Source organism: Python bivittatus, unplaced genomic scaffold, assembly GCF_059951505.1.
Source record: "Python bivittatus isolate LINGU-HERP-01145 unplaced genomic scaffold, Pbiv_v1 ctg000610_np1212, whole genome shotgun sequence".
Classification (NCBI taxonomy): domain Eukaryota; kingdom Metazoa; phylum Chordata; class Lepidosauria; order Squamata; family Pythonidae; genus Python; species Python bivittatus.
Window position 1 is genome coordinate 29,972,785 of NW_028277088.1, and position 22,732 is coordinate 29,995,516.

The window sequence follows — 22,732 nt, forward strand, 5'->3', positions numbered from 1 at the left end:
ACTGTAGAGATGTCTACAGTGATTTTTAAAAATAGGGGAGCAGTGATGTGTGCATGGAAGCTTTTAGAGCAGTGTTTCTCAACTTTGGCAACTTGAAGACATGTGGACTTCAACTGCCAGAAGTTGAAGCCCACATGTCTTCAATTTGTTAAGGCTGAGAAACACTGTTATAGAGGCAGAATGATGGTCACGGTGTTGGGATCAAAGTCCCACCCCTTTGTATGCACTGACAAAAGGGAGAGAGCTTCAACTGCAATGTTTCAATTGCCATCTGGCCTGCTTTGACCTCCTCTCCCCATAGACACTGCTGTTCCTCTGATCTTTTTCCATTGCTAGCTGAACATACAGGTACAGAAGTGGAATGTATTTCTACTGGTGAACAATAAAGCACACTTTTCACTTACAACCCCCCCTACATGTTTTGTTTCTCATTCAAGCATGCTCTGTAATATTACCCAACCCATTTAAATAAACTTGTATAATGCCCAACGCTCAACAATTCTGAGAGGCTCATGACAATCAAATGAAGAAATTAAAATAAAATCCATAAAGCATAGAAGAAATATTATACTAAAAATATTCTGAGCTAAAGATGATGAATAGTACTTTGACTGAGTATTAGGAATTCCTGAGTTGTTGAAAAGGTATGAGCTTGGTTTAACTTAAAAACATAAAGGTTCTGTTAAATTATAACAAATGAAACAAAGTGACACAGAAATTTTTGGGAGCTTACATACTTACAACTGTTTTGAGATGAATAACCTTCCACCTGTGTGACATTATTGTTTCTTTTCTTTTTTTCTTAATAAAATATGCAGGAGTCTGCATTATTTAAGAAATAATCTTTTTTTAGGGAGTTGCATTAACCTGATAACTTTTTAAGTCCCTAAAGTAAATTGTATTTAACATGGCAAGAGCCAAAGATGAATGAAGAAGTTATTAACCAAATAAATATATTTAGAAATTGAAGTTAAATTTTATAAATAATAATGAAGTTGATACTGAACTTCACAAATAATAAACTCATGTTAACTTGCCACAGCTGTTTAAATTTCATAGGTCATCACATTTCTATTTTTATGGATGTGTGATGTGTATCTTGGCAATCATGAAAAAGGCAAGTTAATTCCTGGAAGTAGTCTGCAAACTAAAACATGATTATGGCTCTTCAATTTTGTTAAAATTCTCTTATCAAAATGAACTTATCACCGTATGATGGTGAGAATTTTTTTAAGGATAGGAGACATATTTTTATTATTATTATTATTTTAATCTCTAAGGATCATGGAGGAGCTGGTGGTAACACACTGGTGGAGCTGCAATTTACCCTTCTTTTTTCTGTGTATTTGGGGTTGAGTTTTTCTTTAATGTAGGTTCATTAAACCTATCAGGAGTTCCTGCAGACCTTTGACAGCATTATTTCAGAGAACAATGTTTTCTGGCTCCATGCATTCTATGAATCATCAGTTGTCCATTCCTGCTAGATAGCTGGAACCATGAAGAAGTAACTGATGTTATAAATCAGAATTTGTCCTGTTATTAATCTTTACAGTATTGTACTATATCTGATATAGATCATTTGAAGTTATAAATATTATTAGCTATATAGTACTTACCCCTTTGAGTGTTTCAATATATCAGAACATCATGATTATGAACAATGGTCATGTTTTTAATATCATGCTTGTCAGGTATAAGAAAATATAGGTGTGTAGGGTCTTCTTTGTTCTGTAGTAGGACTTATGATTCCCCCAAATAGAGCCAGGTGCAAAAAACATCAGATTAAATAATTCTGAGCTTTGTTTTGAGTTCAACAGCAGAATTGTGCTAACAGGCCTTGCATACAGACACACAAATCCTGGTGATACATACTGTATTCATTCATCTGTAAAAATTAGAGTGGTTAGTGTGGGGAATCAATTTCTTTCTGTAATTTTTAGCCAATTAAAAGTCAGTAATCTTTATTGAATTTTCTGTAGATCATCCAGAGATCATCTATTATATTAGGTGTTTGACCTTTAAAAATGATCTGGAAAGTTGAGAGGGTGCAAAGTGTGGTAGAAATGCAGAATGTCTCTGTAGTGGCAGTCAGCCTAATGACTACAGAGAGGCCCCAGGCTCAGGAATCCCACCCCATCTTCTTCTTTCTTGAAGCTCATTTTCTCTCCTAAGCCATGATATTTTGGAATGAGGTCAATTCTTTATGGTTATTATACAATTTTCTTTGTTTTTCTTGCTAGAATAACCTTTGGATCATACACCTTTCACTGGCAGACTCTTACATAAACAGGGTATCAAAAGCACACTCATTCTGGTTACATGGGTGCTCCAGAATTTTTCTTGAATGAAATTATTAGCTGATATGTCTTCTGAATATTCAATCATTGTATATGAATTTTTGCTGTAATTGAGATTGAGCTGGCCGTCTCACTTTTGCAGCTCTTGCAGTCATTGTTTAATTATAGTTAATCACTGGCTTTGTTTAATTATGGTTAATTATAAGGTGGTTTTGTGCATCAGTGTATCAGTGTATACTCATTTACTTCCTTTGGGTAGAGAAAACCTCTTTTGAGCAATTGCAATCTTTAATAACACAGGAAACATTCAGAGTCAATGCAATAGCTCAGAAGTAGAGCAATGAAATGTTGTGTTTAGACTGCATTTATACAAATGAATGAATGTGGCTCAGACCATGCCAACAGGGGACTTCCTTTTTCTCTTCTAAGAATCTTTCATGTCATTGTTAATTAAGCTATCCCTGAGACTTTGAGAGATAAACTCTTGGCACAGTTCATCTGATCCAAATGCCGAGAGCAACAAAGCTATCTCTATATTCAAGGAGAAAGAGTGTCTGCAGATAGAAAGTAATCTGTTTGCTTCAAAATTGTGTATGTGTGTCCACATGCACCTGCAGTACATATTGTATGTTTGGCTAATATATTCAATATACTTGTTTGAATGCTAGTAATCTTTTCTCATTTAGAAACACATATGAGCGTATATAGTTTTCATCTCTATATTTTGAATATCCCAGAAATTTAATACCATGGTTGGAGAAAGAGGAGCCCAGCTCAGTGGGGGTCAGAAACAGCGTATTGCTATTGCTCGTGCCCTGTCCAGAAACCCCAAGATCTTGCTGCTGGATGAAGCCACCTCTGCTCTAGATAATCAGAGTGAATCCATAGTGCAAGCAGCACTTGATAAGGTAAACATGCCTAATTAAGGCTGATTATGATTGTGTAGAGCTTCAGCTAGACATAAAGAATGACCTTAAGGGGTTAGAACCAGTTGGTGAATAAGTGTAAGTAAATGCATCCACAGGTGATCAGCTTATTGTCAAAAAGTAAATGTTGTTCAAATATGTATTATTTAGTAAAATATGTATTTCATGACAGTGTGTGATAATTGAGTTGAAACAATAACTAATGAAATGAATCAATGAAACACAAATCCCTGAAGAAGAACAAACAACAGAAAAGCTATTGTCTCTAGGACACAGATGAATATGTAATCAGTTATTTGGTGGGCAGGCAATAAATTAAAGGCAAAGTTATGTTGCTGCACATATGTAAGGCCAATGTGGCTCGTACAACAGCATGAGGATCCTATACATTGTAAGAGAAAATCCAGCATGAGGGTCCAACAAAGTTTGCAGGATGGGAGAATAGAGCAGAGGATTTGTTTAACTGAAGTCCAAAGTGGGGTAGCGTTACTGTTTTTAAACGAATTGTTTTGTCAATTTACTTCTATGATACACAGACACATACTCTGAAATGCCATGACTGTTGTAACAACAAAATAAAAATCAGCTAGCAGCAAAAATGCTAAAGGATATCAATCTTCCAGTGTTTCAGAATGGAGAAGGATAGGCACAGCACGTATTATAACTTTTGACCAGACTCAGCATTGTTTGGTCAGTAATTAAAGCGGATGCCCAAATAAAACCTAAAGGCTCATCCTGCATGTATTAGATGAGTTGTTTAAGAAAAAAGATGCCATTAATACTCTAAACTTACTAATGAAACTTTCAACCTCATAAAATCAAAAGCAATAAAATTTATCCACAGTTTATCATTTCATTTATGAGCTTCCAACCATTTCACAAGCATCTGATTCAAAACTGAATGACTGAAAGTGTCATTAACGAATTGTGTACACATGGATGTGCTTTTATTAATACGTGTGTGTGTCTATGTTTTTCTACAGTGTGTGTTTTGGTATTAATCACTTCTGAAGAAGTGATTCACTAACCATTTATCCTGTGGTTCTATTAAAGTCAATGAACTTTCCAGAGAAAAGGGTCAGAAATTTCCCTTTAAGCATTCCAGTTCTTGTTTTCTTCTATGAATTGGGGGATTGTTTCCATTTTATAAAAGGATTCATTGACAGAGTTAGTAGGTTTAACTGAAGCTAAATTACCCAAGATTATCCCATGATTAATCTACCAAACCAGGAGCTTTGTTTAATCAGCTCCAGATGGTGGTGGATTTTGTCTCCCATTATTCCCAATCCACCAAAAGAAAGTGAAATCTAGCACTATATAGACAATATTTCCATTATTTTAATCAACCAAGACTACACAAGAATATATAATATAAAAGGGAATGATCATGAGTACTTTCATAATTCTTGGAATGTGCACAGACCAAAGGCCAATCTGGACATAAGGCCAAAGATCTTGCAAGGCTACTCTGAAAATCTGGAAAGTGGCTTCTTTATTTATCTGATAGCTATTTAGGTTTTTTTTTTAATGATCCTAAATGGCTTCCAATAACCAGAAATAGTGGTTATATTTATAGTATATAACAAAATGGAACAGACGTACATTTTCTGTTTTGTGGAACTGATAGCAACTTTTTCATGGGGAGAGTATTATAGTTTCACTGTGTTAATTATATACTTATTAATATTATATATAAGTATATAATTAACACAGTGAAACTATAATACTCTCCCTGTTAAAACATTGCTATCAGTTCCACAAAACAGAAAATGTCTGTCTGTTCCGTTTTGTCCTGTCCCAGTGCTGATTGCTGTAGGGGTCAGGGAACAACGTGATTTACACTAGAGAAATGTCTTGGGGAGAAAAGGGTTTTTGTTTTTCCTAAAAAATTATAAGCTAGAGGTCTTCAAAGCAATCCTCTACTGTTGCTAAATAGCAAACCGAAAACTGTAGGCTCTATTACAGTTGTCCCACATTATACCTAAATTGGTCTGAAGAATTAAAGCACTCTGTCAGTAATGAAACTTGATGTAGCATGATGTTAACCAGATTAATTTAGCTATAAACGTAATGTGAAATCTGCCCTGCAAGTTCCTGATGCACATCCAAGCATATCTTATCCAAGTATATCAGTCCAAGCATACACAAACAATTATGGTTTGCAGATATATTGATAGAAAATGTGAGATATAAACAAGCACTGGAATGTCTCGTTGAACCAAATAAGTGACTTACCAACAAAATATTTGAGAAATATATATCATTTATGTCATGAGCTAAAACCTTAATGGATCTGATCTCTCTTAACCACTGTTTCTCAACCTTGGCAACTTTAAGATATGTGGACTTCAGCTCCCAGAATTCCCCAGCCAGCATGCTGGCTGGGGAATTCTGGGAGTTGAAGTCCACATATCTTGAAGTTGCTAAGGCTGAGAAACAATGCTCTAAACCATACTTGCAGAAATAGAGGGTGAAGTTGTGTAGAAATCCATATTTTAGATGATGGCCTTTTTCTTTTCCTTATTTTTCTTTTAACCTCCTTTGAAGGCCAGGACTGGGCGCACCACCATTGTAATTGCTCACAGACTCTCTACAATCAGGACAGCTGATGTTATTGCTGGCTTTGAGAAGGGTGTTCTGGTCGAACAGGGGACACATAATGAACTCATGGCACATAAAGGAGTTTACTATGCCCTTGTGATGCAGCAGGTAAGGAAATTCAGTGGCCTGATTTACATGTGATGCTATATGCTTTATGAGGATGATTCTCAAGGGTGCACCTTCTCCCCCTTTCCCACATTCTAGCCATAAAGGGTCTGGAATCTTCCATTTCAGGCAAATTACAATATAGCATTATCTACAAGTGAAAAAAAAATCATGCCACCTTTATAAATGATGGCTAGAAACTGTCTTGTTTTCCTTCATCCTAGTCAAAAGAAGCTACAATTTCTACAGGTTTAGATGCTGCAAGCTGAACATGGACACAAATGCTGTAGCTGCCCAAAATAGGGTAGAGAAACATATAAGCCCACTGTTCCATAATGCTGAACTATGGCCAAAGTTAATGAGATGTTATTGGCTGTCTCCAAAGGTGAAAATAATATGACCCTTAAGCTACGTGAGCACCTCATGAAATCTTTGTCCTTTTTTTATTTATTTAAAATCTGAATGTTTAACATCTTCCTGTTGCTTGGACCTGTCACAGAGGAATTAAAGCCTCAAGTGTACTCAGTTAGGAACAAAATGCTTTTCATTGGTATTAAACACTATTTCATGGATAGAGCAGTGTTTCTTAACCTTTGCCACTTGAAGATGTGTGGACTTCAACTCCCAGAGTTCCCGAGCCAGCATGGCTGTCTACTTAGAAAAAAAAAACATATTTTTTAAATCTTTAAATAAAAGTTAAAAGGAAGCTGGTACGTTGCAAAGCAAGGCATTAGCCTTCAGAATGATCTCTCTTTTTCCCTAGAAGGCCATTGGATTCTGTATGGATCCCACATATGTTAGGAAATGAAAACAGTAATGCTTCAGACATAGATAAACTTGGGGTTGATAGTATTCTGGGAGGCTAAACAGGGGAGCAGGAAGCAGGATCACTAAATGGGTATGGAGAGCTACAGGGATGACCTTGGAGAAACTATGGAGAGATAGTTACAATAAACATACAAAAACATGCTTTAAGTTCAGGAAACAAAGAAAACATTAGGAAGGAACTCCAGTGGCTCCACCTGAATTCCCTGGGGCATAGGAAGGAGGGAAGGGAAAACACAATCAGGCTTTCAAGATTCTGTTACTATAGCCTATCTCAATAAAGTATAGTTCCCTATAGACTCATGGAGTCCATTTCCTGTTCTGGTCTATCTTGAAGGTCTGACATTGGCCTTATGAAAATATATGAAAGAGAGAGAGGGAGGGAGAGAGAGAAAGAGAGAGAGAATCAAAAATACTTAGCTAGCATTACATATACTATTTCACATATAAATATATCCACATCTTTTGAAATTAGAGTTCATCTGTCTGTCCAGGAAATGTAGTGATACAAGATGCATAGGCTTGAGAGCCCAGGTGTAGGAGTTGCCATATTGAATTTCTTCTCCTGTCAAAACATTCCTACATGCGAAACGATCATTTTAGTAAAACAATACAATAAAACCCTGCACGTGGCATCTATAGACAACATTGCTGTCGATTGGAGAACGAAAATGAAAGTGTTGTTTAAAAGAAGCCCTAAATCTAGCTAATAATTTTGCAATGATATCAAGTAACCAATGATTTTGGAACTGAATATTTCAAAATGCAGTATCAAAACATATAGATTTCCTGAGCATATCGATTTAATTGTCATTGGTTGTAATTAAAAGGATTAACCCCATTGGTAATGTATTTTTTCCCTAAATCAGCTGTTTTCCTTTTATAAATGTTTAGAGTTGTCAGGGAGAGGAACAAGAGAGTGAAACATCAAATGAAGAGACAGAATCTGAGATGGAGGATGAAGACAGTGAAAATTCTGAGAAAGAAGATTTAAATGAAAGAGTAGATCTAAATGATTTGGGAAATCCTAATGGTGGCATAGAAGTGGCTAAGAGGGGAAGTTTTCGAAGAATATCCAACAGACGTGGCCTTGGTAGGGCTTCTACGAAAAGATCCTCTGAAAGGAAAAAGAGGAAGAAACAGAAGAAGAAACCAAAGAAGGACCACGTGGTTAGTATTATTTCTAAAACACCTTGTGTGGCTAAACACGGTATAACCCCTCAGTAAGTGATTTAGTGTTTTGTGTAAACTGGTATCCCCACCTTGTGGTTCTAGTAACAAACCAGAATTATAAGAGAGGCTTTGTTCTTTCCTTAAATGCTTTGTATTTATTCATGCGTTTGATTTCACTTTCAGAAAAATTCATGGGCAAAGATATCCATATTGTTAGGAAAAGTAGACATTCAGTTTCATTCATCCCTGCCCTGTGTTTGGTAATTATGACAATGTACAAATCAAACAATTTGAACAACTTGTGAAAATCCAGTTGGAAAATGTGTTACCTTCTGGACTTTTAAAATATATTATATTTTAAACACACCATGTCAAAATTTAATCTGAAACGCATGACACTAAAATAATGAGAAATCAAAATTAAAGAACAGGCAGTAAGGCCTAAAGCACGCAGTAATTCAACAGAATGATTCATGCAGAGATGTTGCCATTCATGAGGCTTACTCCCACTTTTCAATGACCTTTCTAGACAGATTTTGAGACGAATTAGCCTTTTGTTCTTTTTCTTTTGTTTTCACATGTGTACTAGTTGTCTGAGATCATAGAAATGAGTGGGCTTGAACATATAAGCCAGTTTCTTCTCAGTACTGTATAGTTTGGGTAATTCTCAGTGACATTTTGCCCACCAGTGGCATTGCCTCTTGTAATCTCTTCATTTGTCGGTAACAAGGGGAATTTTCTCTCTTACAGGAACAGACCCTCCAAGAGGTTCCTTATACCAGGATTCTGGCTCTGAATAAGCCTGAATTCTGCTATATAGTGGTTGGAGTCATTGCTGCTGCCATTGGAGGAGGGGTTGTTCCTGCCTTTGCAGTTCTGTTTGGCAAAATCATTGGGGTATGTTTAGGACTGCTCGGTGCCTCTGTTTCCTTTTTTGCAGAAGCTATCGAATGCAACAAATCTACCGAATGCAACAGAATCTATCATACACCACAGAAGCTGAGGTTGTTTACAATCTCTTTAGCAATGCTAGCTCAATGGGATTTCAATTTTGCTGCCATCTCAGTTCTACCTCTAGCTTTCCAAAAACGTATTCTAAATCATTCCTCCCAAAAATAAATGAATAATTTTAATCCATGTGACCCAAGATAGTATAAAGCAGGAGAGAGTAGCCTGGAGCGCATATGTTATTGTTCTTCTGATGAGTATTTTGCATTTTGTTCTGATATGGTCGTTTTATGGACAGACATATAAATTGAATAAGTTAATAGAATAATAAAATACCATACATAACTCATTTCAAAAGCCATGGGCAAGGAAGCCATTCCCTTACCCATCACCTTGCTGTATGAAAATGAAGAAGGAAAAGAAAGGGGAATATAAAGAAAGAGAGAGAGAAAATGGAAGCTCCACCTTCTTTTCATTCTGGCTCTGCACAATACTTGTTCTGCCCCCGCTTTCCATAGATTATTCCTGTGGAAATGCAGGGAAGGGAAGGGAAGGGAAGGGAAGGGAAGGGAAGGGAAGGGAAGGGAAGGGAAGGGAAGGGAAGGGAAGGGAAGGGAAGGGAAGGGAAGGGAAGGGAAGGGAATCTTTTTTTCTCCCATATGAATCTGAGGTCTAGAACAGTCCTTTTGTCAAGTGCCCCTGCCTTGAAACATTAGATGACTCATGACTATGAAAAAGACCAGGGGTGTCTGCAGGATATGGTGAAAAAACATCAAGATGGCAGCCATGACAGTGCAATTGAAGCTCCACATATAACAATAGAAGGAGTTTTGATTACACATCGCAGATGCCATTTTGACTATTTTTCACCATATCTCGTGGATCCCTCTGACTTTCTCAGAAGGATCTCCCTAACGGTGGAGTGCTTTCCCCGCATAGGAGACAGAACCTTCTACATTAGTTTGATTCAGCCACCAAGTTATTTATCAGAATTTTATTTATTAGCCACACTGAGCATTATTTTTGGTGGACAAGGAGATATAAATTTTAAAAAGATAATTCATTGAACCGTTTGATTCACAACTGATGAAGTGAGTTGCAGCTCACAAAACTTTATGCTTTTCAATAAAATTTGTTAGTTGAAAAAGGTACTACCATACTCCTGATTTTTTTCCCACTATAGACTAACACGGATCTCCTCCTACAATTATTTTGATATGTTTGTTCTATCCATATTATAATTATAAGCACCTGTAGGAAAAACTGTGACATATAGATATTTCAAATAAGTAAAGTTACTTTTAACTTTTTTTTTCTTATAGTAATATGTTTTCCAAGCTTCTACTTGGCCCTGATTAAGTTTCACCTTTGAATTCAGTGATTTTGAGCAGAGTCTCAAGGACTGGTCATGATCCAGTCTTCTGTTTCTAGAAAGCTATGAGATCAGCTATAAATTTTGTTCTGATAGGGAACTACCAAATCTGGGCTGCAAAGCTCCATGCAACCACTAGATGGTGGTAAAGAGGTCAACTGTTCTATATCTCTTTGCTGCCATCTAGTGGTCATTTCCTATCATCTGAAATAGAATTGGTTTGGAATTCTTCATATCAAATGCAATGTGATGCTCAGAATAGGTGATAGTAATGTGCAGTGTAGCAACATGGAAGCCAGGGACATTGACTAGCAGGAACTGGTCATAATTTGAACTGCATAGTTTGTTGTGCTGGTGATTAATGCTATGCTTTGCAACTAGGCTTTCCAAGAACAAGATGATGTAAAGAAAAGCCGCAATACAGTGCTGTATTCTCTCATGTTTCTTGTGTTGGGAGTGATCAGTTTAATAACTTATACAATCCAGGTATGTGCTAGCATAAGGCCCACTTAATAAGAAATTGTCACAAAGGAACATCCTCTAAGAAGCAGAGGATTGGGCACAAAGTTACTCAACCAGTGCAACATGAAAAGCCTTACAATTTTAAAAAGATGGACTTTTGACACCATGCTTTCTTTATCTATCAGGTAGAAACACTTCACTGCAATCCCATAAATTGCACATGTGTCTTTCTGACTGATTTGGCTACATCCAGACTTTCTCAACATTCAGCGTGCTTTTCCATGAACTTTTTTATTCAAATTGCATTGTACAGTTCCTCATGATATCACTATCATAATTAGTGATTTTTCCCCCCTTAATCTGTGGTATGGTTCTGTCTTTATTCCCTGAATGTTTGGTTAAGTTCTGCATTGATAAATATCGGAACTGTCACCCCCATCTCTTGGATGTTCCCCCTTCAGATGTTGATGGTCCTTTTCTAGAAGTAGAAAGCTAAAGGTTTTGCCTTTTACACCTTGCAGGGATTCACCTTTGGGAAGTCTGGAGAAGCTCTCACCATGCGGTTGCGCTCTCTTTCCTTCAAAGCGTTGCTGCAGCAGGTAACAGAGCGTGAAAGGGGAAACAAGAGCAGTTTAGGGACGAGGTTGGCTTCAATGCTTGCCTTCAATTACAATGGATCAAACTTTAGAAACATACTTTAGCAAATGTCAACTAATGAATGAAAGCAGAAAATCTCCATTATAAAAGTAAAAGTCCTGCTGACTTTAGGGACGTATCAATGTCGTTTTCTTATCTTAGCAACGATGTAATGCTGATTTGCCATTGACTTTTCAGGGATGTTTTTATAAATCCCCAGCTAGCCTAAGCCCTGGGATTGCCTGGAACATTCTCATCTAAATACTAAACTGGCCCAATTCTGCTTTGATTTTCCAATTCAGCCAAGGCTGGTAAGGAACTGCCCCCTGCAGTCCAAAATAGTGCCTTGTTGCATAAAAAGCTAGTGCTTAAAAAGCTATCTGACCTCCATCTAGCCTAGAATAGTCTACATAGATATAGGAGCGATGCATTTATGCTAAAGCAAGCCCTTCACTTCATCCTTGTAGATTCTGATAATTTCTGAATGGAGTTACACTGCAAAAAGATTGATTCATTAACCTACAGAACATTCACATATCTCTAGAGGCACTAAATTTAACATACCTTCTTTAAGTTTAACAGTGGAAAACAACATTTGAGGGCCCAAGTATTAATTTTATTTTCATGAATAGCTAGGTAGGAAAAAAAACAGAGCTGAATCAAAAGCGGCATTTTTAGATTCTTTTTTTTAAATAGCGGCAACAAATGCTGACTTCCAGAGTCCATCATATTTTGTTTGGGAAGTAATATGGAAGAACAGATTGGTCCTATTATTTCAGTGTTAAACTATTTCAACCTGTTATGCTCTTTCAGCCCATTCTACTTCTTCACTGTTCCTCCATTCTACTGTTTTATTTGGGTGCATCCACAGGGAGGGTGGAGGTGGATAAAATATCAAGTTGGCAACTGTGACCATATGATTGAAGCTCTGCCCCTTTTTAAGTAAAAAGGGGTCAGGGCTTCAACCATGCAATTGCAGTTACCATTGTGACTTTTTTGACCCCCTGTGTGGACACCCCTCATTTTGTTATTTCAGCCTTTTACTAAATTGGTGAATTAAAATCAGCACTGATAGACTATTCAACCAACTGTTCTGTCTACAGCTGCTGCCTTGATCCCACCCAGGACTGATCGCCTGACTTTGATTCCAGTATAGTGGAGGACAAAGTGTAACAGATTTTACATGCTTTGTGACTGCCACTGAGTGTTGTGGACTTCAATGGAAAAGCACTGCTTTTGCAACTAAGGGTGACTTAAGCCTGAATCACTGATGAACTGGGAATGAGATGAAGGCAATGTCAGGGGGTCCTAGCAGAAAAAAATGATGTTGCCAAGGCATGTTTGTACCATGGTTAGGTAGAAGGGAGAAAGGCTCTGAGTTCTAACAAGAGTAGTTGATAATTTCAAATATTACTTCAATTTGTTGGTTTTTGTTTTTAGGAAATTGGCTGGTTTGATGATCACAATAATGGTATTGGAGTTCTGTTAACCAGGCTTTCAACAGATGCTTCTCAAGTTAAAGGAGTAAGTTTTTTCCTTATTGTTTTTGTGTCTTTTATTGGAATTATAATTGCCTTGGTTTCAATAAGAGACTGTTGCAGGTCACAGGAGAATAAATCCATTATTTGAACCCCTTTAGCATTTTGAATATATCAGTGCCAGTGTCTTATTTTACGACTTCAGACAATTATTCTACTTGCATCTTCCAAAACAAGCTTGTTGGGGATGATACATTCCACAGGATTCCAAGATCCTGTGAATCAGTCTGGCACTGAAGATATAACTTTGCCAGCTAACTTACTGGCTTTGCAACGTTGCCAGATGATATATAAGCATAAAGAGATGCTTCTGCATCCACCCCATGGTACTTTTATAAAAATCCCAATGGGCAGTTTCAACTAATAAAGAGAAACTATGTAAATTGTATTTTTCAAGAAAGTTAGCAACATGACTTGGAAACGCAGGGAATAAATGTTAATCATGCCATCTGATGTGAACTTTCCATAAAGTTATGCCTGTTTCAGTATACCTTAGCAAGACATAGATATGTTGTGTTATTATAGAGAAAGAGAGCCTGTGAGCCTTCAGATGTGCTAAACTAACATTGATCATGTTAGTTGGTGATGCTGGAAGTTGTAATTCAGCCACATTTGGACAGCGTCTCATTCCCCTGTTGTGCATTGAATGTTATAAAAAAAAAATGCTTTATACCAGAAAAGATATAATTTGTTTTTGTTGTTGTTGTTGTTATTGTTTATTTTCAAGGCTACTGGAAGTCGATTGGCCTTATTAACCATGACCACCTTTACACTTGTGACAGCTCTTATTATTGCTTTTGCACACGGTTGGCAATTAACACTGCTCATCCTGGCTTGTATTCCCTTCATCATTGTTGCAAAGGCTATTCAAGCGAAATCGACGGAAGGTCATGCAGCTAAGGATCAAAAATCCCTTGAAGAAGCTGGAAGGGTATCTTATACATATATAAACACATGGATAAGTTTAAGACTATGGTGGTGACAGTAGGCAGGAAATGCCATATGATTTGAACTTTCAATAAAGTTACATCCGTTTCACTATTTTAGCAAGATCTGAGTCTATTTTAACACAGCCCTTAATCTTCATTTTTTCTCAATAGTGCTTCTCCAGGAAAATCTGGTCTGTTGATTGACATGCCACCCTTCCTCAAAATGTATTACAGGCAGTGCAATGTGAAATCACTAATACAAGCTTAGAGATTCTGTACACTGAAACAAGCAGGGGAAAAAGCACAACAAATGGAAAACTCAGATTTCATAAGCAAGCCTGCAAGAACCTGGCCCTCTGGATGTTGCTGCATTACAATTCCCATCATCCTTTTAGTCATGCTGACTAGAGCTACTGGGAGTTGTCCTTCAGAATGACTTGGATGGTCACAGGTTCCCCGGGCCTCCAGTGCAAGATTCATACACATTGCACAAAACTGAAAAATGTTCCCCCACACAGTCAGTCACCCAGTTCAGCTTAGCTTGTTTTGATCAGCAGAGTGGGAGAAGAAGGAAGCATTTTATCTCATGTTTTCTGTTTTTCTTTCTGGAGAGGAAGAAAGAACATCCTGATTTCTTCTCCTCCCTCCCCTCTCCGGGAAGAACATAGGTCAAGGGAGAAGGGATTCCAGGAAGTTAACTAGTTAGTGGAAGATTACTTTGAAAAGGATTGGCAGAGATTTCACTTGCTGGTCTGCATTGCCTTTTGAGAAAAGCCAAACAACAAATGTAATTGATGAACAAAATGATAGGAAAATCTTTGACTTGTTCTTACATTGTCTAAACTATAGTTTATTTAACAATGGTTTAATAAATCACAATTGTCTGGGTTCACACATGATAAATCATGAAACTATAGTGGCCCACATTTATAGTATGCCATCCCACATGTTTTGTACTTAGTTTAGCATCTGTAGGTGGGTAATGCTACACATCACAAAAATCCTCATATATGTGGGTAAATGCCTCATATTTTCCTTTTTGCCAAACCTAGATTTCAACAGAAGTTGTAGAAAATATAAGAACTGTAGTGGCATTAACAAGAGAAGAGAGATTTTTTGAGAACTACAAAGCAAGCTTATATGAACCATACAAGTAAGGACTTGATGTTTTATACCTTCGTGTGTGTGTGTTTGTGTGTGTACACATGTGTTTGGATGCATATTCTTCCTTGTAGGCACTATTTTTAATTGCTTTTTTATTGAACAGTGTTAAAAAGAAAAAGAAACCATCAATAAAAATGAAGGAAACGAAACAAAAAAGAATAAAAACATATACAGTATAGCAATAACGTCTCTCACACACAGACACAAATGTAATTGTGATGCAAACATTTTTAACATCTACATTCAATATTTCTGTCCAGAACATCATGTGAACAGATGAAGTAATCTGTTGGGGAAAGCATTATTAATATAGCTAATAAGCGGTGGTCAGATTTTAATGCATGTATCCTTCAGAGTACAGTTTTAAAAAATCTTTGGTCCTCCTTTGTTTACATCAAAGCAATTTCCCAGTCTTTTCAATATAACAGATCCAATTAAACATGCATTTTACTTTTCCGATGTGCTATGACAACCGTACCAGCTGTTCCCAAATTCCATCTAGCCCTGTTATAGTAATCCACACCAAGAGTCCTTGCATGTGAAGATAGGGTGTAGCTATTTGGAGATTGAGCTTTTCAGTAGGAATCCCCTGTCTGCAGAATATCTCTCCTTCTGAAAAGTCCACATAGTTATCTACTTTTTTTTTTTTTTTTGGTTTGTTTGTATTTTGGATTTGGTGTTGTTTTGCTCTAGGGAAATCCTCAGCTATTCTTGCAAGCATTTAAATTCTTCCTTTTCTGTGGATAATTAGTTCTCTCTCCATAGGGTACTTGGGGGATTTTTAATAGTGCTTGTTTTAATTTCTGCTTCTTTTCATCACAGTACCACTTTACTTATTTATGATTGGATTTTTATTTCCATTCCGATTGTTCATTACTAGAGAGCTTTTTAAGAATTAAATTAATAGTAACTGAGTAGAAGGTTTGAAATGTAGAAGCTTTGCCTCCTTTTCCTTTTATTCTATGATTGCTTGTGAATTATCTCAATTATTCTCTTTTATTAGGGACACCCTGAAGAATGCTCCTATTAATGGGTTTTCCTATGCCATAGGCCAGTGTTTCAACTTTTTTATAAATGCAGCTGTCTTCAGATTCGGAGCGTGGCTTATTGCCCACTGTTTTATGAACTATGAACAACTGTTTATGTGAGTGTATTTGCTTTTGGCTTTTATGGATGGCAATGAATTGAAAATATGAACTGTTATCAATTTTCATATGTAGGTATGTGCATATATGTGTGCTTTTAAAGCAAATGCAGTCATGTTGATAGCGAAGGAGAAGTCCACATGAGTAACATCTTAGCCAGGTCATACGCTGCTTATAGAAAGGCTTACACATTTAGCGTGTATAGGTGCCATTAGCCAGGCTGCCTTTGGATGTTTTCTTCACAACCTAAAAAAAACACACACACACAATTTAAAAACGTAAACTAAAAAGCTTGAAATCTCAATCCTTTTTGGTATTCTCACATAAAATTTGTCAAGATTCCATGCAAAAACTTGGAAATTCTGCAAAATAAGAGGCGGGATCTTTGAGGTGATATTGTCAAATCTCATGAGTTTTTAACATATTCCCCAAAGATTTGGAGAATTTTCACTATTGTGGTTGTATTATTTGTTTGTTTATTGACCTTTGTGCCATTATGTGAGATTACAGAATGATGGCACCAGCTGAAAAGTTCTTGGTGTCATATACAAGGAATCAGTCTCATTCTCTCCCTCTCTCTCCCTCTCTCTCCCTCTCTGTCCGTCTCCCTCCGTCTCCCTCCGTCTCCCTCCCTCCCTCCCTCCCTCCCTCTCTCTCTCTCTCTCTCTCTCTAATTTATTGGCTACCCATCACACATGAATGACTCTGGGAGGCTTACAATACCAAAAAACACAGAATAAAACAACCATACAAATAATACAAAACATTAAAACAGTTAAAACCATGCAATGCAGTTACCTGGAGAGCACAGTCATTCAAGAACAGTACAGCCATTTTATGGGCTCCACACCTTTTCTGATCCCCAGGCCAGATGGCAAAGCCAGGTCTTCAGGCCCTTCTGGAAGGCCATCCAGATTGGGGTCAGCCTGACCTTGGGGGGAATGAAGTTCCATAGGGTGCATGCAGCAGCAGCAAAGGCCCTCCTCCTGGGTCCCTTCAGATGACACTCTCTAGTGGATGGAACCCGCAATGAGCTGTTTCTGCCAGACCTGATGGGAAGGATAGATGTCACTGGGGAGAAGTGGTCCCTCAAATAACCTGGCCCTGATTCCATATAAGACAAAGCTGATAGTTCCTACTAATAATGATAATATAATAAGTCATTGGGAATCTCCAGTTCAAAAGTAGTACTCCTCTGGATACCCCTTGCTGTGAAGCAACAATGGGGAAGGATTGTTCCTTTCATGTCCTGTTTAAGTTATAGTAAGAACTGGGGCATAATGTCAGTATCTGCCACTAACTCAACAGCTTCTATTCATACTTATCAAGACTTGTGGAACTTTTGGCATACAGTATTTAAGGTCAACTGTCACTGAGAAGGGAAAGATGGACACTTTTTCTCAAGTTGTCTATTATAACCTTTAATCTTGACAAGAGATAATGTTGAATTCCAACCTCTAATCTTTGCAACAGAGTATCATAGTTTCATATTTTCTTGTTCTGTTTGATGGATAATTCGTTTGACTGAGGGGATAATCTTTGGTTTAGTTGCTGAAGTAAACTGTCACAAGACAATTCTATGCATATCTGTCTAAGACTAAGATGGACTGAGTTCACTGGGACTTCTCCAGGAAAGTACATATAGGATGACAGCTACAAATACAAGCTCTTGACTTAGTCTTCTTGGATAGCATGAAATCCTTTTGCTTCAATTTTTCATGTTAGGTTGCACTGCATGCAGTACTTTTTGTCTAGTTTTATTGCACGTAGCGTATATGGCCAAATATACAGACATTTGGCAAAATGTTTTACTTGATCTTATTTAATGTCTAGTATGCCCTGTAGAGATACAAAACTCAGAGTAATGGGTTCTGTTCAAAAAGGCTTACAGTGTAGAACTCTAGTTGCAAAATCAGTGCCATTTACAGCTGGCTTCAACAAAGTTGTTACTTAAAAGTATATATTTATATTTTTTTCTGATACAGCTCTAGTATTTTTGTTTTTTATTTCCAGAGTCTTCTCATCAGTGATTTTTGCTGCAATGAATGCTGGCCAAGCTAATTCTCTTGCACCTGATTTTAGCAAATCAAAGGTTTCTGCCCAAAGAATATTTCAGCTTTTGGATCGAAAGCCTCTAATTGACAGCTATAATGAAGAAGGGGAAAAATTAGTAAGATCTTACAGCTCATGCTGTTTTTAATATATTAAATTGGCATGATTTTTGTAGTGCAATGGAAATTGGCAATAGTATTGCTTTGGTTTCTGCAAATTTGATCTGAAAATTTATTAGGTAATGTGTATAATTAGCTATCTAATAAATGAATAAACCAATAAATTCAATACTGCACAATAAACATCATTTTACAATCCTGGGACTTACTTCCAAGTAATGTTATTTCTATAAGAGTTTTCCCCCAGTCCCTTTGTTTCAGTGGGAAATTTAAACTCATTCTTAAATTGAACTTCACTTTCATCAGATTATCCCCTTATATTTTAATGTGTTTTAAATGTTTGCTGCATTGTATTTTGTAAACAATAAAAGGAATAACAGGGGAACTAACCATTCCTCATATACAGAAATGACCAAGAAAATATATATTGCCTAAGAAGAATAGCCATTTAAAAAATGGAGAACATCCTGTAATTCACTTTTTTCTTTATTTCAGTTAATTTAAAATAACATCAGACTGCTTATGTAAAAAAAAAAAAATCAAATAGTAGAATTTTCTTTGGACATATTATTGTAGTTTATCAGATCTGGAGAGTAAGAGTTAAAAAAAACTATCCCACGGAGAATCAATGTCTTTCTCTATATAGGATGGAAGTACTTTATTGTTGTTACTACAACCATTCCACTACTGCTACTACTACTACTACTATTAGTACTACATGAGGAGCACAGGAAAAGAAAAAGACAGAAAATTGTGCAAAATCACAGCATTTTTGTGTTTGTTCTCATCGTTTCCTCACCTCTCCCCACTGTAGGAGAAATTTGAAGGCAACATTGAATTCAAAGACATCCATTTTGCATATCCAACCAGACCAGAAGTTCAGGTTTTGCAAGGGCTCAATGTAAAGATTAAGAAGGGCCAGACTCTGGCTCTGGTGGGTAGCAGCGGCTGTGGCAAGAGCACTTCGATTCAGCTTCTAGAGCGATTCTATGACCCCCTTTCAGGACAAGTGGTAAGTGGGCCTTGGTTCGGCTGAAAACATCTCTTTGGCACATGATGACATATCTGAGCTGTAATATCTAGGGCTACTTCTCTGTCAGGATCATTAGTTATGAGCCATTACCTTTACCAAATAAGTAGTGATTTAATGTGCAGCAGTAGGGGTAGTTTTATCATAGCCAGGATGAGAATAACTCCTCATGGATGACAGCACATATAAGAGATTTTGCCTCAAAAAATGAAGAAGAAAGATGTTGTATACAGAGGGGACAAAGCTGTGAGGATGTAGAAAAGCAGTCCAGACACAGGTGTAGGCAGAATAACTGGGAAAATGTTAAAATATGGATGAGGTTTGCTTATGGAGTAGATCTGCTGCTTCCTTAACTGCATCTGTGCCCAACAACTGGAAGAATAATGTTATTGTTTCTTTATATAATGGCAAAATATACCATTAGTGAATGAAAAAACTACAGGAGGATTAGTTTGTTAAATGTGCCTGGGAAGATGTTTGACAGGTACAGGAGATGAGGAGGAGCAAAATTTGGGGTGTACAGCGTGGCTTTACTGCAAACAGAAGATGTGCCTATAGGTTTCCACATGGCCTGAGAGTCTAAATAATTTGCAGCAACTTTAGATAGATTGTATGATATGCCAAGGAATACAGATCTGAAAAGTAATATATTGAAGACTAAGATAATGGTCCCCTTCATGGATCACTGCCTTGTCGTGGCGAAGGGGCTTGCGTAACTCAGTGAAGCCATGAGCTATACCGTGCAGGGCCACCCAAGACGGACAGGTCATGACAGAGAGTTCTGACAAAATGTGGTCCACTGGAGAAGGAAATGGCAACCCACTCCAGTATCCTTGCCAAGAAAACCCCATGGACAATGTTAGAAGGCTAAAAGATATGACACCAGAAGATGAGCCCCTCAGGTCGGAAGGTGTCCAATATGCTACTGGGGAAGAGCGGAGGGCAATTCCAAGTAGCTCCAGAAAGAGTGAAGCGGCTGGGCCAAAGCCGAAAGGACGTTCAGCTGTGGATGTATCTGAAAGCGAAAAGAAGGTCCGATGCTGTAAAGAACAATATTGTATAGGTACCTGGAATGTAAGATCTATGAACCAAGGCAAGCTGGATGTGGTCAAACATGAGATGACAAGACTGAACATCGACATCTTGGGAATCAGTGAACTGAAATGGACGGGAATGGGTGAATTTAATTCGGGTGACCATTATATCTACTACTGTGGGCAAGAAACCCTTAGAAGAAATGGAGTTGCACTCATAGTCAATAAGAGAGTCGGAAAGGCAGTAATGGGGTACAACCTCAAAAATGACAGAATGATCTCAGTGCGTATCCAAGGCAAACCATTCAATATCACAGTCATCCAAGTCTATGCCCCAACCACTGATGCTGAAGAAGCTGAGGTTGACCGCTTCTATGAAGACCTACAACATCTTCTAGAACTAGCACCAAAAAAGATGTCCTTTTCATCATAGGGGATTGGAATGCTAAAGTAGGAAGTCAAGGAGTAATCGGAATAACAGGCAAGTTTGGCCTTGGAGTACAAAATGAAGCAGGGCAAAGGCTAATAGAGTTCTGTCAAGAGAACAAGCTAGTCATAGCAAACACTCTTTTCCAACAACACAAGAGACGACTCTACACATGGACATCACCAGATGGTCAATACCGAAACCAGATTGATTATATACTTTGCAGCCAAAGATGGAGAAGCTCTATACAGACAGCAAAAACAAGACCAGGAGCTGACTGTGGCTCAGATCATGAGCTTCTTACTGCAAAATTTAGGCTTAAATTGAAGAATGTAGGGAAAACCACTAGACCACTCAGGTATGACTTAGATCATATTCCTTGTGAGTACACAGTGAAGGTGATGAATAGATTTAGAGGATTAGATTTGGTAGACAGAGTGCCTGAAGAACTATGGACGGAGGTCCATAACATTGTACAGGAGGCAGCAACTAAAACCATCCCAAAGAAAAAGAAATTCAAGAAAGCAAAATGGCTGTCTGATGAGGCTTTACAAATAGCTGTGGAAAGAAGGAATGCAAAAAGCAAGGGTGAAAGGGAAAGATACAAGCAACTGAATGCAGATTTCCAGAGAATAGCAAGGAGAGATAAGAAGGCCTTCTTAAATGAACAATGCAAAGAGATTGAGGAAAACAATAGAATGGGGAAGACTAGAGATCTCTACAAGAAAATTGGAGATATGAAAGGAACGTTTAGTGCAAAGATGGGCATGATAAAGGACAAAAAGGCAGGGACCTAACAGAAGCAGAAGAGATTAAGAAGAGGTGGCAAGAATACACAGAAGAACTATACAAGAAAGATCTTAATGTCCCCGATGTCCATACTGGTGTGGTCGCTGACCTTGAGCCAGACATCCTAGAGAGTGAAGTCAAGTGGGCCTTAGGAAGCATTGCTAACAACAAAGCTAGTGGAGATGACAGTATTCCAGCTGAGTTATTTAAAATACTAAAAGATGATGGTGTTAAAGTGCTGCACTCAATATGCCAGCAAGTTTGGAAAACGCAACAGTGGCCACGGGATTGGAAAAGGTCAGTTTATGTTCCAATTCCAAAGAAGGGCAACGCCAAAGAATGCTCAAACTATCGCACAATTGCACTCATTTCACATGCTAGCAGGGTTATGCTCAAAATCCTACAAGCTAGGCTTCAGCAATACATGAACCGAGAACTACCAGATGTACAAGCTGGGTTTCAAAGAGGCAGAGGAGCTAGAGATCAAATCGCCAACATTCGCTGGATCATGGAGAAAGCACGAGAGTTCCAGAAAAATATCTACTTCTGCTTCATTGACTATGCAAAAGCCTTTGATTGTGTCGATCACAACAAACTGTGGCAAATTCTTAAAGAGATGGGAGTACCAGACCACCTTACCTGTCTCCTGAGAAATCTGTATGCGGGACAAGAAGCAACAGTTAGAACCGGTCATGGAACAACCAATTGGTTCAAAATAGGGAAAGGTGTATGACAAGGCTGTATACTGTCACCCTGCTTATTTAACCTATATGCAGAGTACATCATGAGAAATGCCAGGCTGGAAGAATCACAAGCCGGAATTAAGATTGCAGGGAGAATCATCAACAACCTCAGATATGCGGACGATACCACCCTAATGGCAGAAAGTGAAGAAGAACTAAAGAGCCTCTTGATGAGGGTGAAAGAGGAGAGTGCAAAAGCTGGCTTGAAACTCAACATTAAAAAAACTAAGATCATGGCATCTGGACCTATCAATTCCTGGCAAATAGAAGGGGTAGAAATGGAAGCAGTAACAGACTTCATTTATTTGGGCTCCAAGATCACCGCAGATGGAGACTGCAGCCATGAAATTAAAAGACGCTTGCTCCTTGGGAGGAAAGCTATGGCAAGCCTAGATAGCATATTAAAAACCAGAGACG

The 22,732-nt window shown here is 37.8% G+C and overlaps 1 protein-coding gene across 1 annotated transcript in view; it reads left to right on the forward strand.

Moving 5' to 3' along the window:
• The window catches only part of ABCB5 (ATP binding cassette subfamily B member 5), a 39,744-nt gene that overhangs the window by 12,288 nt on the left and 4,724 nt on the right, over window positions 1-22,732 (forward strand). Inside the window, exons 14-25 of the mRNA XM_088150539.1 lie at window positions 3,035-3,205; window positions 5,771-5,932; window positions 7,649-7,924; window positions 8,678-8,824; window positions 10,629-10,733; window positions 11,231-11,308; window positions 12,786-12,869; window positions 13,611-13,814; window positions 14,865-14,965; window positions 15,980-16,120; window positions 18,135-18,291; window positions 19,107-19,304. Of these exons, the coding sequence (XP_088006665.1) occupies window positions 3,035-3,205; window positions 5,771-5,932; window positions 7,649-7,924; window positions 8,678-8,824; window positions 10,629-10,733; window positions 11,231-11,308; window positions 12,786-12,869; window positions 13,611-13,814; window positions 14,865-14,965; window positions 15,980-16,120; window positions 18,135-18,291; window positions 19,107-19,304 (1,824 nt within the window). The remainder of the gene's footprint in view (window positions 1-3,034; window positions 3,206-5,770; window positions 5,933-7,648; window positions 7,925-8,677; window positions 8,825-10,628; window positions 10,734-11,230; window positions 11,309-12,785; window positions 12,870-13,610; window positions 13,815-14,864; window positions 14,966-15,979; window positions 16,121-18,134; window positions 18,292-19,106; window positions 19,305-22,732) is intronic.